Genomic DNA, 16007 nt, shown 5'->3' with positions numbered 1-16007 from the left:
TATGCTGCTGCAGCAGCTGCCTGGCACTGAGTGCTGCTACCAAGCTTGCTGTTTATTATTAAGGTAATGTCAGATGGACCGTTTAGCCACCTGCGTAATTTATAGCTTACGGGTGGGTGCCAAAACGCTTGGAAATACCTCATCATAGCCTAATGTGGGAATCCTGATGGCCAATGTGCGGAAAATACCTCCGTAACATGTTTGTTGAATAATAACTGCTATTCATGTTAGTAATGCATGGATGTTTTTTACTTATTATACATTAATCCTGGCAAATCCTTATGGGCTTATTTATCAATTTTTGAGTTTGTGAATTCAAGAGTGTTTTTCTAATTTGAATAAACTCGCATTTTTAACAAAATTGGAATGCTTGCTTATTTATATGGAATACTCCATTAATTAAAGAAACTCAAATACCTTGAATTTGTGAATTTACAAACTTGAAAGTATTGCTTGACTTTGCCTAGGACAACTCCCATTGACTTCTGCATAAACTCGAAACGCTTTAAGATGCCAAAGTTTTACATTCAAGTTTTTGGGGTTTTTTTGCACTTAATAAATATCAGACATTCAAGCTTTTGAACCATAATTCAAATTGCAAGTTTAACACTAAAAAATCTAGGTTTTCGTGCATTCAAGAGATCTAACAGTATAATTACCAAAAACGTAGAGGTCATTTAATCAAGTTGCTTTGTAGTATTAAGTGTAAAAATCTAATTTGGCATCCCTGAAAGCATCAGTATTTTTCTATCTGCCACACCTGAGCCACCACTATTTTCAGGAGCATACACAAAAGTGTAGGCACAAGTAAGCCCTGTGCTGAACAACACACACAAAATAATGGCATGTAATGGAACATGGCGATCCACATGATGGCCAAATTTGCACCTATGAACAATTTTGCACATATTAAAGCTTCATGCAAATTTTGCACCAGTATTGATGCTGTCTGGAAAAACAACAGGAATCTATGGTTGGAGCACCATTAACAGAAGAAAAAGTTCCACCATCACACCCTTACCTCCTCCAATACTTAATATTCGTTGCAGGGCCCAGAGAGTCAGTGCTCCCAACGCAGTCCAATAAGAAATTTAGCCGGCACGAGTGTGATGCAAGTGGGGCTTAGCCCCTGCATGTTTATTGAAGACAGCAAAGTTTCTGTCTTGAATAAACATGCAGGGGCTAAGCCCCGTTTGCATTACACTCGTTGTGCCGGCTAAATTTCTTATTGGAGCACCATTAACAACACTATCAACTACTTAGTAAATGTCATATGTTTTAGAGAGTATTAGGAGAGTGTTTGTGCAATCTAGTACACCAGCTAGCCCAATGTCTTGCTTCGCAATTAGAAAATATTAATACAATTAATATCAATTTGGCCTGTTCCCCGGCATAGCACTTTCCAGAGCTGGAAGCTGACATACTTTACTCCTAGATGGCGGCTCAGGAAAATTAGCGCAGAGGCTTGTAATATATTATTATTACAGACTTTAATAGCCATATGTATATTGCATGTTGTTTTAGAGCTAATTAAAACTGACAATCAGCCATTACTGTAATAGCATACTGCAAACAGCAAAGCAATTAATAACAGATTCCTGTCACGCGTTGTATGCCCTGGAATAGGCAGTGACAGGCCATAACAGCAGAGCCTCACCAGAACTGCTGTGGATTGGATAGACAACGCAAAGCCAAGGCTAGCGCCAATTTTCCCTGCCGAGAATGAAGCTGGCAAGTGGTCTTTGCACATATGGTAGATGGATTGGTTAATCAGCCTCTGCTGAGCACCAGCCCCAAAATTAGAGAGCAGCCAGGCAACTGCAACGCCTCAGCTTTTGTTCATGCACTCGACACGGACAGGAACAGGCTTTGGAAGAGCACAAAATGAGTCTGTTTATTTTGGATGCTTCCCTTAGTGCCTTTGCACAGCAGCTGTGTGAGTGGAGGCTACTTTAGGAGAACACATCTCTCAATTTAGTTCTGCAATAAAAATTACAGTTTCCATATTATAATAATTCCTGCTTTAGCTTTTATGTTTTCCCTTTTTATTTCCTTTTTTTAACACCAGCTTCCATTTGTGCATATTAGGGCAACTACGTTTTTAGATGTTAAATGCTATGTTTTATGATGGTTTCTTTCTTTTCCTTTTAAAAAAAAATATTTTTTAAAGGTCCAGGGACAACTGCAGGATTGCTAAGGGCTAAAAACAATTGTTTGAAGCTGGCCATACTTTTAAAGATCTGCATGTTTGAGGAGGTCGCAAAATAAGCTGATCTTTCCATGATATGCCCCACCTTGAGGTAGGCATATCAAGGTCAGGCTGACCAGTTTGGACCTTAAACCAAACAATCGGATCACAACAACGCTATAATGCATGCTGTTGGACCGCATCAACAAGCCAATGAGGTCCTGGCCCTGATAGGATTTTATAACTTGCCTGAATCAATATCTGTCCAATTTTTGACCAATAACGGTCAGACAGGCCCATTGGAGAGTCCCATACATGCGCAGATAAGCTGCCAACTCATACAGAAGGGTCCAAATTGGCAGCTTTAATCTCCCCATGCACTTAAAGGAATACTTTTATGGGAAAATATGTTTTCTTTAAAATGCATCAGTTAATAGAGCTCCTTTAGAAGAATCCTGCATTGAAATCCATTTTCTAAAAAACAGACAGATTTATTCTATTTAATTTTGAAGTTTCACATGGGGCTAGCCATATTCTTCATTTCCCAGAGTGCCACAGCCATGTGACCTGTGCTCTAATAAACTTCAGTCACACTTTACTGCTGCGCTGCAAGTTGGAGTGATATCACCCCCCTCAGAATAGCACTCAATAGTATGAAATCCAAGTCTGGCTTGGGACTCCTCCAGTTACATGGGAGTAGGAGAAACAATAGGTTACCTGAAAGCAGTTCTAATGTGTAGTGCTGGCTCCTCCTGAAAGCTCAGACTTTGGCGCCTACAGACCAATATTACAGATAGAAAAAAATATATTTGTTGGTTGAATAATAACATTTCCAGCTGTCATAAGGACCAGTACAGGGCACTCCAGCACTGTGCCCCCTTGCATTCCTCAGTTAGCACAGTTTGAATGACCCACAAGCTAGAGGCAATCCAAGGGTGGCTTATTTAGCAAACAAGAGGGTGCCTTATGTAGTGCAACTTGCCCCATTAGGTGCATTTAATTATCTGGCAAAGTGCAGTTTTCAGATGCAATTCACCATATGTGGTTCTCATTGTGATGACAGCATCACAATGAGAACAGCACAGGTTACAGCAAACATCATAGTGTGTAAGTGAATATTAAAAATGGCTTTAGCATCTGATTCACTAGGCGCAAGTTTGTATCAGGTATTGGAGCAACTTACTGTGGAAAAGCTGGAATTGCCTTTACATCCATGGTGGCCGTAGCTTCAGGGGTCCCCAGAGTGCATAGGCACACTTGCTGATAAATCATCATAAGAGGCAGGAGAGGTACACTGATGCTCAGCATAACTGCAAGAAAGAGCAGATACTTTCAATGAATAGCATCAGTAGCTATTGTGTGTATTCTGTGCCCATTTTAGCATGCCCACTTTTGCACTTGTCTTAAATGAGGTTTCACTTATCTGTGTCGGCATTAAGGCATAAATGTCATGTTCTGGATCTATATTACTTGAAAATATATTCTTTTCCTGCATTGTGAAGAAAATATACTATTTACATATGTGTGCATGTGTATTTAATACATAAATATTCACCTGTTATAAAATGCTGTGTATGTTTGCTACTGTTTAGCATTGTGAATAATAAAGAAAGTAAATCTGTTTGAGGTGAGGCATTATAGAGTTTTTTGGAAAAAAAAGTATTTTATGTATCTTTTTGCAGGATAAGGGCAAAGCTGTGGGCTTTATGAGTGTGAGTTCTGAGATTAACGCCAGACTGCTGCAGAGCTGCTTCGACTTGGGGCCTTTTCATGGACTGTGCAAGCCACATCCTGATGATATTTTATATGCAAGTGAAAAAACAAGCATTGAGAAAGGTATGGTCGCTTTATATCACTAACCTAAGAGAAAAATCATATAACCGCATTTATATGCAAATGTTACAGTTAGGGGATGACCAAACTACAAATTTACTGTATGACCTCTACATTGTACTGTGCTTCTTTATTTGAATGATTGATCCTATGGAGATCAGATTTTGTAGGATCCTATAAAATCTTGTGCTGTTGCATGATGTTGTGTGCTGCTGCATGAAGAGTCAGATTAAATCTGTCGCACAAAATTTAATGAAAAACGCTTGTGGGTTTTAACCCTTATACAGGGCTTTGCTGGATGAACTTGTCACCTGTGCTGTCCCAGGCTTACACTTTTGCACCCTAACCTCACCCACACACCCATGGATCCCAAAAGCTAGGGAATCCCTTGTTCTAATAGTGATTAGCAAATAATTAGCAATTAATCTGAAAGACCGTAAAAGCAGTGGGTATCGCAGATGTAATCACTGGTGTCTTTCACTGTATTTTTATGCCACTCTCCGTCCATCTTTAGAGTCATTTTTTTAGAGCCCACAGCATGAATTTGGGGTCAAGCACATAAAAAGCTTTATACAATTTGAAACATTAGTTCCTTCTTTACTATCAATATTGGAAGACAATGCACCTGACTTTTTTGTAAACTTCTAAATGACTTACTCCCAACAGAGATGGGCATTTGAGTAGATGGTACTGAACCTACCATAAACATGGAAGGAAAGAGCATGCATGCATGCTATAGTTGAACAGAAAACAACACCAACGGAAAAGTAGTGGCAACAAACATGGAGAGGCTCAGACATAAAAGCGAGTTGGTAGCTCTTTTATAGATGCTTGTTGATGAGTTTATAATGTGTTTGTTTTGCACACCATCTAGCTGCTGATTTTCCCCAAAGGAATTATAAGGCACTAATGAATATCGGTGCAATCAGTTCTCAAACCAAAGGATTTGCATGCAATACCACTGCCCTCTGTTCACTGTGTGCACAAAAGTAACAACAAAAATCCTGATGAGAATTATTTTTATTGCATTGGGAAGGAAAAGCCTGGATAAAATAAACTGGACACAGAGAGCCTTATAAATGCATATATACAAGTGGTTTATCTAAAGCAAAACATCTTATCTGTAAAAGGAAACCCACTGATTTCTAGGAAGGCCATCATAGTTATTTTATATTCAATTTGGAGCAATGTCTTTGTGGCAGAATTACTCCATCTTACTTTTTTTTTACATATCACCTTCAATTTGTTTAAAACAGGGTGTCAATTATAGGAACTACTTAACACAGCCATGCCTCAATTATTCCTTTCTCCGCTTTTTAGTAACGGAGCACAATGGACCAACAGCTGCAAAATAGACAGGCAAAGCCTCCTCAGATAAAGCTCTTTTTGTTTTCTTTGTGGAGCACCAGAGCCAAAAGACACAAAACACGCAGCCATGGTTGCTTCTACTGTATGCAGGCTATTGTGATGGAAAGAGTGACGGAATTCTCCTCTACTTATTTATAGTTCACTATCAATTAATTTTTTATGTAATATTCCACAGAAAATGGCCTTAGTTTAAAAGCATTCTAATGCCGATGGGAGCAAGCCGTTACATTCAGCACACACTGATAACTGATATATCAAGCCGGCTAAGCAGAGCCCTGGCAATACATCAGAGCCCCTCTCATGTAATAGCAAGTGCTAATGGTCTAGGGACACTTCTGATGGTGCTTTTGAATCTGCAGCATATTAAAAGGGCATTATACTGACCAGCCATTGATTTGGAAACCAATAAATGTCTTGAATGGATGTCTTATATGTAAGCAGAACAAGGACAGTTCCCTGATTGGTATGAAAGGCAAGTAAGCATGATCCCACTTTCATAATGAAATGGCCAGTGGGGGAAGAGTTTCGCTGGATAATAATACTATTTATGCAGCTATACATACAACAAGGCCCTCTTCAGATTTTAAGGATTTTGTAAACTGTGTTCATGCATACTCCATCTCAGACTTAAAATGGTTTCCTCAACTGTGCTTTTGTATTATTGTCTGCACTTGGTGAATTGGACCTGCAGTACAAAATGGTTGGAAGCTCCTTTTCCACATATAGAAATTCTCTGTAAATTACCCCTACTTGCTCCTATAATTAATATATTAATCACTTAAATCTATACATGGCATTAATAACACCTCAAGTACAGTTTTAATGTCATGCATTGAGAGCTAATTGAGCACTTATGTAAATTTTAAAGTGTGTTATACAAATAGTATTACATCACCATACTATTTGTATAATACACTTATGTGACATTTATGTGAGTGCTATCCACTTGAAAGTTACTTCTATATGTGGAGGAAGCAGTTTTTGGGAACAGAGTGCTGTACAGATAGATTGCTTTATACACACACACACGCACACACACGCACACACACAGACATATATATAAAATACAGGTATGGGACCTGTTATGCAGAATGCTTGGGACCTGGGGTTTTCCATATAAGGGGGTCTTTCAATAATTTGGATCTTCATACCTTAAGGGGCAGATTTATCAAAATGTGAGTTTAGAGCTTAATACATAAAAACTCACCCACATTCTATTCATTCCTATGAGATTTTTAGAAGTGTATTTATCAATGGGTGAAAGTTAGTACTCACTATTTGATAAATACGCTTCTAAAAATCCCATAGGAATGAATAGAACATGGGTGAGTTTTTATGTATTAAGCTCCAGATTCCAAATTTCGCTAAATCTGCCCCTAAGTCTACTAAAAAATTATTTATACAGTGATTAAACCCAGAATGATTATTTTGCCTCCAATAAGGATCAATTAATCGAAGTTGGTCTCAAGTACAAGGTACTGTCTTATTATTACAGAGAAAAAAGGAAATCATTTTTAAAAATTATTTTAATATGGGGTCCATGGGAGATGGCTTTTCCATAATTTGGAACTTTCTGGATAACAGGTTTCTGGATAACAGGTACCATACCATACAAAAGCTATGAAAAGTCCTGAAAATGATATGCTTATAAATGGTGCCTAGGGATGTCACCAGTTATAATCAGTGCATAATGATGTAAATTATGTCACATGACTCTTTGAAACTTGTGTATTATAATAAATTATGTATCCCTTGTTATAAAACACGAGTATATTAGAAGTCACCTTGCAGTTCCATGACCTGTATAAAAGCACTAGGTCTCATGCTTTTATATGATCATGGAACATGGTAACATACAGGAGTCAAACCAAGCTCTCTAAGCCCTACCCCTAAAGGTGTATCTCATAATTTCTTATTAGAGGAAAAAAAAAGTCACTGAGAAAGCTGTCAGTTCCAGAAAGACTCACTTTAGCAGAAAGATCCTAACAGGGTTTCTTCTTGGAAAGCTTAAAGGGTGCTTTATGATAATCGAACTAAAAATCCCCAAATAAAACATTCCCATGATGAATTATGCGTTATCTCAATGTTTTTTCCCCTTTCAGTGGCTTCATTTCCCTAATCTCAGCACTGTCCACAGGTAGTCATTGTTTTCCTCTTAGAAATCCATGTTGAATGACAACAAGAAGTAATTAGGCAAAAATCAATTGTAACTATATTGTCGATATGCCATTTACGCCTGGAGATAATTATGGTTATTTAGAGGCTACTCGATGTGAGGTCAGGAATTAGTTTGTTCAAAATACTGTTTTCCAAGTCATTCAAAAGATTTTCCTTTAGGTAACACACTGAGCCATCTTTGGGCCCCGCTGATAATTTCCTCCCTGAAAGAGCTGCCTTTTTTCTCTTTTCTCCAAGCAGATTTTAATATTCTCCTTATTAAACGTGTGACTCATTCATTATTTGCTTTCTGCTTTCATGACAAATAAAACTGACAATAAAACTAAAATGCTAATTAGCTAATTACAGAGCAGCATTTAGTGCTTGTTTTTCCTTGTGCAGTAGATTCCACATTTTATGATCACGTGTGCGGTCCTTAAAGGGTAAGTAAACCTTTAAAATAAGTGAATGTAAAATTGATGAGTGCTATTCTAAGATTTTTTGCAAATTACATTAATTATTTTTTCTTAGATATTAATATTGATGGAAATATACACTACAATTATAGGATCCATTACCCAGAAATCCTTTATCCGTTACTGAATTACGTGACTCAATTTAATGAATAATTTCAATTTTTAAATCTGATTTTCTTTTTCCCTGTAATAATAAAACAGTACCTTGTACTTGATCTCAACTATAGCAGACTTAAGGAGGTCCAAATTAGAGAAAGGTTATTCAGAAAACCCAGAGTATTCTCGATAACAGGTTCCATTCCTTTATTAATATTAGCACCACTTGCTGGTTAGTTTCCAATTGTGATCCAGTCAAGGACTGTCAGATCCAGTCAGAAGAAAGAAGGGCTGTTGTGATGTTTTTCTGTTTAGAAAAGACATGAGGAAAGTTATTGTTTTTAATGTGTTTCTTAACAGAGGAACATTACAACAGGTCCATTTTATTTCCTTCTGGCAAGTTCTTCGACTGAATCACGGTTGGAAACATACCAGAAGGTGGCGCTTTTGTAACAAAATTCATAAATATTAAAAGTACATGTTTAACTAAATATCTTGTACAGGTATGGGATCCCTTATCCGGAAACACATTATCCAGAAAACTCAGAATTACGGAAAACCCGTCTCCCATGATTTCCCTTTTCTCTGTAATAATAAAACAGTATCTTGTAATTGATCCCAACTAAGATATAAATAATCCTTATTGGGGGCAGAACAGTCCTATTGGGTTTAATTAATGTTTTATTGATTTTTTAGGAGACTTAAGGTATGGAGATCCAAATTATGGAAAGACCCCTTATACAGAATACCCTTGGTCTCGAGCATTCTGGATAACGAGTCCTATACCTGTATCTTAAAAAAATAATGAATTTTAAATTGCAAAAAAGCTTACAATAGCGCTTACTTTACTTACACTTTACTTACACTTACTAAGGGTTTTCTTACTTTTAAAAGAAAAAAAATATATATATATAGATTGATCCACTGTGTATTTAAGGTAAAGTTCACCATTAAATGAATCTGTAGTATGAAAAATGTGAATTAATTCTTCTAGGGGTCATTTAATTACCATACTGCAGTGGCAGTAAAAATCCCATTCATTCAGGGGTAGACTGGGGGGTGCAGGGCCCACCAGGGCTTCTGCCTCAGGGGCCCCTGCACCCCCATATTCTTCACCCCCCACCACCGGCTAATCCCGCCACCTCAGCGTGTGTACCTACAGCACGTCTGTGGAGGGAGACCGGCGGCTCGGTGGGGCACCCTGTGGGCATCAGGTCTGGGCCACTGGGGCCCACTGGCTTTTTTCCCGGTGCCCCAGCAGCCCAGTCTGACCCTGCATTCCTTAAAGGTACTTGTGTTACCATAAACTTATTGCACTTCCCTGTAGTTGCGCTTGGTGCCACTGCCTTCCTCCTGTTCCAAATTTAGTGCAGTTGCTTCTGTTAATGCAAGGGAACCCTTAAATTTTTTGGGTAGCAACCATATTAATGATTATAAATATTAAGATGAAATAAATATGAAGGTGAAATAAATATATAAAATCAAACTGAGAAATCCTGAATGATTTCCCAATTTTTCTATATTTTCCCTATTTATCAAAAGTTTCCTGATTGTTAGCAGCATTTACCTGACTGCAAAGGGGTTTATCAAAACTGATGTTTATCAGAATGTGTGGTCATAAACCGACTGAGTTGGCAGCTTATTGTTCCATGTATGGATCCCACCAATGGGCCTGCCTGACCGATATCTGCCAAAAATTGTACAGATATTAATTGGGAAGGTTTGTTTTTCCCATTCAACAAGAACCATATCAGCATGTCAATGCAGTTCTCATCCTGTAGGCCCTCTGTATGATCTGATTGGTGGCCCAGAGGATCAGCTGTAATTGGCCCAGTTTGTGGATGGCTGGCAGTGTATGACCAGCTTACACTATTCTGTTAGATGGAAGGCTAATGAGCTGATTTATCAAAATTCAAGTTTGAATCTATTTCACAAATTGAACTCGCTGAAAAAACACTAACACGAATATACTCTTAAGAATATTATTATTAACATTTATTTATAAAGCGCCAACATATTCCGCAACGCTGTACAATAAGTGGGTGCTTAAGTTCCACAAATAGTCGGTAGCCTATCAATGAAAAGTCGCTAGGAAAACTCCCGTATGTAAAGCTGGCAAGGTTCAATAGAAGTCAAAGAGAATTGTCTTTAACAACTTTATTTATTTTCCCAGTATATTAAAACATTTAAGCTTTTTAGCCTCATTGAAAATGAATGGAACAATGTGATTCTTTTTTTCTCAGACAAAATTCACACAGGAATATTCTGTTTAATTTTTTCTAAAATAAGCTAGCATTTAAAAAGTAAAGTCGTATGTTTTGTAGTTATTTTTTTCACTTCCGTATTTTTTTTTTTTCGCAAACTTGAACTTTAAAGAAATCTTCCTCCTAGCGTTACTCAGCAGCAGCGCTGAGCTCTATCACCTCTCTGAATGCACCCTGATGTGTATTGCATGAAGGGAGGAAGTATTATTGTTAAAACGCTTAGTACAAATTATGAATGCTTGATAATTAGGCCCAGTGATTTATTTATGCTTAATAACTGCAAATTGCGTTGGAAATTTAATAAAAAACTAGTAGGTTAGGAGGAGGTAGTAATAGTGTGGTGGTGAGTGAGATCTCCTTATAGCTTTCTAACCAAAGTCAAGACATCTTTTAATTGAAAGGAAGAGAAAAACAGTCAATTTCGTCCATTGTGTTGGGAGTCATAGTGGAGTGATAGAGGTTATGTGTGACATGTTCATGATATGCGCCTCTTTTGTTTGTCCTTCACGATTTTACGTGAGCTGAGAAGGAACAAAGGGCCAGCTTGCATATCACTCACTTCCTTTTGCTCCTGTCTGGAAACTGTATAGGAACTGATAAGATCAAACCATTTGAATCCTAATATGACTCATTTGTGTCTTTACACTGCCGGGCTTTGTGGGATCCCTCCCAACACTGTACAGAGAATCTGCACCAGTAGAAAGAGAAGCAGCTGCTATTTATTCCTTCCTTGGAAACCCCTGGGGCAGAATACACAATCAGTAAAATGCTATAAAGCTCTGCTTAGGTCATGTTATCTCTCATTACTAAGGTCCATATTACATATAATGCAAAACCACTGGGTCCGCTGTGATCCCAGTTACATTTCTCCATAGCTGGGAATAAAGAGTTGTCTTCCATTGCTGTAGATTTGTGGATTTAAATGGTAAATAAATATGGTTTCTATTCCATATATTTCCCCCATAAATATTAGACAATGGTTCCATACCTGAAAGTGTGTTCTACACATTCCTTAATAGTATATTTGCACTTTGCATATGACTAGGAGCTGTCATATTTATTAACCTTATTGCTGTGTTTTTTGTAGACTGAACGAGTACAGTACAAGTATGGGCTCCCTTATCAGGGAACCCGTTATCCAGAAAGTTCCAAATTACCAAAAGGCCATCTCTTATAGACTCCATTATAAGCAAATAATTCTAATTTTTAAAAATGATTTCTTTTTTCTCTGTAATTATAAAACAGTACCTTGTACTTGATTCTAACTAAGATATCATTAATCCTTATTGGAGGCAAAACAAACCTATTGGCTTTATTCAATATTTAAATGATTTTTAGCAGACTTAAGTTATGGAGATCCAAATTACAGAAAGATCCCTTATCCGGAAAAACCCCAGGTCCCGAGCATTCTGGACAACAGGTCCCATACCTGTACCATTTATTTATATATAGTCTCTAAGGAACCTCTTTTGTAAATGTGTAGGAAGAAGTATTGCATCTGTGGTAAATGCTTCTCCCAATGAATACAAGGATTGCAGTGAATTCAGGAATAGGCCATCATTTTGTGGGTGTTTTCCCTAAATATTCACCAGAACCAAATCTCAAGGTTATGTCAGGCTTTAAATCTGAATGAGACAGTTTTTCTCAGTTGATGCAGTTTTGACATTTTGATCAAGTGTAGATATGCAAGCATAACTTTAACGGGTAAGTAGTCAGGCGAATCTTTTGCAGAGGATTCAATATTTGTCCATTTTCAAAAGTTATGGATTCGGTGCATAAATACTGGAGGCCTCATGAGCGCAAGTGCAAGTGTGGTCACGCTAAGATCACACTCACAGGACTTGTCAAAATTTATTTTCTTTGAATTTTGATACAAGTCCTGTGAGTGCGATACTTTTTTATTGTATACATATATATATATATACTACTATATTTAATATTTACAGTAGAACCCCATTTTTTTGTATCCCTGGGACGACATCAAAACGGTGTCAATTCCATGGAGTCAGACCCAGAGAACAAAAACAAAAAAATCTTACAGTTGCATTTACAATAAACCTGTATGACCTGCAAAAATTTCACTATACTAAAAACATTTTGGTTGAAGTTCACCTTTAATTTTACTTTTCTACTACTTTTTTCTTTTTACATAGTGGGGATGCTTCCTAGCAACCATCCAAAACATCCTAATTGTATGTCTGTGCTGCTAATCTTCTGTGGTTGATATCATAAGGACATCAAAGCAGCATAACCCAAAGTAGACTCTGCATTATAGATATTATGTTGAATTGTACTAAGGGACAGCACTTGGGATGCTTTGCAGCACCCAGGACTCTATTTAGTTGATGGAAGCCAGAGTCTTGCTTAGGTCTCTGTTTCACTCCTTATGCAAGAAGCTTTAATTACTTGAGTGCTTTAAAAGAAAATTCTGACAACTCCTTTGTTAATGGACCGGGCCTTTTAGAAGTCACTTTTCATGTGGCATGTGATAATTATGTCTTTTAGATCTAATGTTAAGCAGACAAGACAGTAAGACTTCTGCTGCTGCGTTGTCACAACAAGATAACATCGATCACAACACAACAGACGAAAAGGTAAAAACAAAAATAGACTTATTTTGAGGTTATGTTCCTGCACTGATTACCCTTGTTACCTTTGTATGTTCAATTACAGTACGCTTAGAATACAGTATAAATATAATCTCTTAAATAATATCAATCAGCAGATTTTTTTCTTTTAAGACTAGCTCCGACTTTACACCTGGGAAGTAAGCCATAGTAAGCAATCACTTTTTCTTTTGCATTCAGCTGCAGTAAGAATAATATGATTGGTTACTATTGGTTGCTGCCCAGGTGAAAATGTGCCCAGTGTTGATAAATGAGCCCCACTTTTTTCTATAATTTAAAGGGCACCCAATATCCTGCAGTACTAATCCAGAAGTAGATAAAGATTTTTTTCTGAGCTACAACAGTTACTGCCAGTGGCTTCTTAAATCTTTCTTTCTTTTTATTACCCATGGGATTCTCTTCCCATCTTCTTCTGTCAAGAATTCCCTGTTTGTATCCTCGTGATTCTATTCTAACCATCCTGTCTTCATTGTTATAGAACCCTCTTTCTCATATAAACATAAACTGTCTGGACACAAGCACATAATCACCTATTTCCACAAGTAATCCTAGGGCATGAAAATGCACTTGTTTTTGGTAATTCACAATGGCTATTACTGATGGTGATAGGCATTTCCCATTCAGGTGACTGGGAGGCAGGGTTATTGTTGGGTGGTTCATTGCCACATTTACCTTTAGACAATTATTACTGGGTTTGACAACCTCCTTGGCAGCATAAAAATTGCAAAAGAGATTCTCATTTGACTGAGTTCCTTCTTGGAATTCTAGTACAGGTAAGGGACCTGTTATCAAGAATGCTTGGGACCTGGGGTATTCCAGATAAGGAGTCTTTCCATCTTCTACCTTAAGTCTACTAAAAAAAAATATTTAACCAGTAATTAAACCGGTGGAAAAATTAAATGGTGGAATTCTGTTCCATCAAAAAAAAAAAGGAAACTAGAAACTTAGCTTTAGCTGTTTTGGCTCCAATAAGGATTAATTATATCTTAGTTGGGATCAATTACAAGGTACTGTTTAATTATTACAGAGAAAAAGGAAACAATTTTTAAAAATGTGAATTGCTGGATTAAAACGGAGTCAATGGGAGATGGCCTTTCCGTAATTCGGAACTTTCCGGGAATAATGGGTTTCCGGATGAGGGGTCCGATACCTGTACAATTTCATATGGATGCATTTGGTTAGCTATCTAACAGTCATTAAAAAAAGGTTACTGAATACTCCAAGCTGACACAGATTTCACTGTGCGCATAAATGTCTTTACACAGAAAAGTAGAAACATGTTTTTTAGAAAGCTTAATTACAGGAAGCCCATCTCCCATAGAGTTCATTTTAAGCAAAAACTTCCAATTTTTGAAAATGATTCCCTTTTTCTCTGTAATAATAAAATAGTACCTTGTAACTAAGCTGCATAAATCCATATTGGTGAGAAAACAAACCGCATGTGTTTATTTAATGTTTAAATATTTTGCAGTAGATGTTTTCCTGGAAAATCCCTGGTCCTGAGCATTCTGGAAAAGAGATCTCATACCTGTACTTTATTCTGTATCCTCTATAGAGAGTTAAGTATCTCTTGCATTACAGATAGACTCAACGAATGATGCAATTACAGTCTCCACTGGAAATGATACGATGGGGCCTAGAGAAGAGGATACATTGCAAGAAGTGGGTTTCATTTACATTACTTTATAATCAGTGACAGTTTCATCTTTAGAGTTTTCAACATTTTTGCACATAAACTTCTGTATATGTTTTGTACCAGACTGCCAGGAGATTATTTTGTCCAGTTGTGTTTAATGTGACAGACAGTGTTCATCATACCATGCGTCTGTGTATTGGAACTCAAGTACAGGTATGGGATCTTTTATCTGGAAACCTCTTATCCAGAAAGCTCTGAATTACTGGCAGGCCATCTTCCACAAAGCTTTCGGAATAATGGGTTTCCAGATAAGGGATCACATACATATATATATCTCATATCTGATGGGTGTCTGACAGGCTGGGTAGATACATTTGGTAAGAATGATTCAATCCCTATCCATGTTATATAGGCTGAAAAGAATTTCACTTAAGAATTAAGCTACTGGTGATGCAATATAATGAGATAATACACATTAGAAAATAGCTAATCCCTTGTCCCTTATTGCAGCCCAATGATTTAGTAAGCAGGGATCCTGCTGCAGATGATGCCATCCAAACAAGGAATTGCAGGGCTCCAGAGAGCGGGAGCAATGCAGCCGAGAGCCAGCATCCCCATCCTGTATATAAAGGTGATGTCACTGCCTTCAGTATCCAGCTGTTCTGTATCGATGAAAAACACGAGTCAAGGCAAGTTTAGAAAAGATAGAATGTGTACTTTACCCCTTTTGTTTAATGGATAAATTCACAACAGCATCTGTTCTGTTGCTGAAGGAAGAAATATGTATAAATTATATTGGATTTGGATTTTTTTTGGCTTTTCTAGAGAAATATATTCAGATTAAAATATGTGGCTGTCATGTTAAGTAGGTGTACTGAAATGAAGGAGTGGCCAAAAATTGGGCATGTCATATAAACATTTTGTCCAGCTTGCTGCATGTGCAGCAGCCCCTTTGTGACACTGGATTTCACTATGGAAATCTAATAACCTTAAGCTGTAGCCCTGTGCATTCCACTTGGGCACAAGTGCATGAATGGTCTGTGGTAAATTGTGGACTCAGTATAGTTCCAATATTTGAATAAGCCATAGAAGGTAGGGTAGCAAAGGTGGGGCGAAGTAAATTGTTTTATTTGCACAGCAGTCTTGCTCTGTAGCCTTACAGTGAACACCTGCCTTGGGGACCTTGCCAAATAGAGGTCTACAGTAAGATGCTTTGATTCTAGGAAAAAAACAAAGGGTATTGGTGAAAATTTGTAGCAGACTGTACAGCAAAACATTTTTTCACATTCAGTAAATATTGTACGTCTTCATGCAAAACCATATAAGGCAGGGGTCCCCAACCTTTCTTACTCGTGAGCCACA

General features: G+C 37.5%; 1 protein-coding gene across 3 annotated transcripts in view; it reads left to right on the top strand.

The window, feature by feature from the left end:
* Nucleotides 1–16007, top strand: part of cfap61 (cilia and flagella associated protein 61) — a 142063-nt gene that overhangs the window by 8625 nt on the left and 117431 nt on the right. For all 3 annotated transcript variants that reach the window (NM_001079044.1, XM_031901802.1, XM_031901803.1), the window contains 4 exon segments: nt 3871–4024; nt 12888–12976; nt 14591–14671; nt 15156–15334. In NM_001079044.1, coding sequence (NP_001072512.1) covers nt 3871–4024; nt 12888–12976; nt 14591–14671; nt 15156–15334 — 503 coding nt within the window.

This window comes from Xenopus tropicalis, chromosome 5, assembly GCF_000004195.4.
Source record: "Xenopus tropicalis strain Nigerian chromosome 5, UCB_Xtro_10.0, whole genome shotgun sequence".
NCBI lineage: Eukaryota > Metazoa > Chordata > Amphibia > Anura > Pipidae > Xenopus > Xenopus tropicalis.
This window is presented reverse-complemented; position numbering and strand designations above follow the sequence as displayed.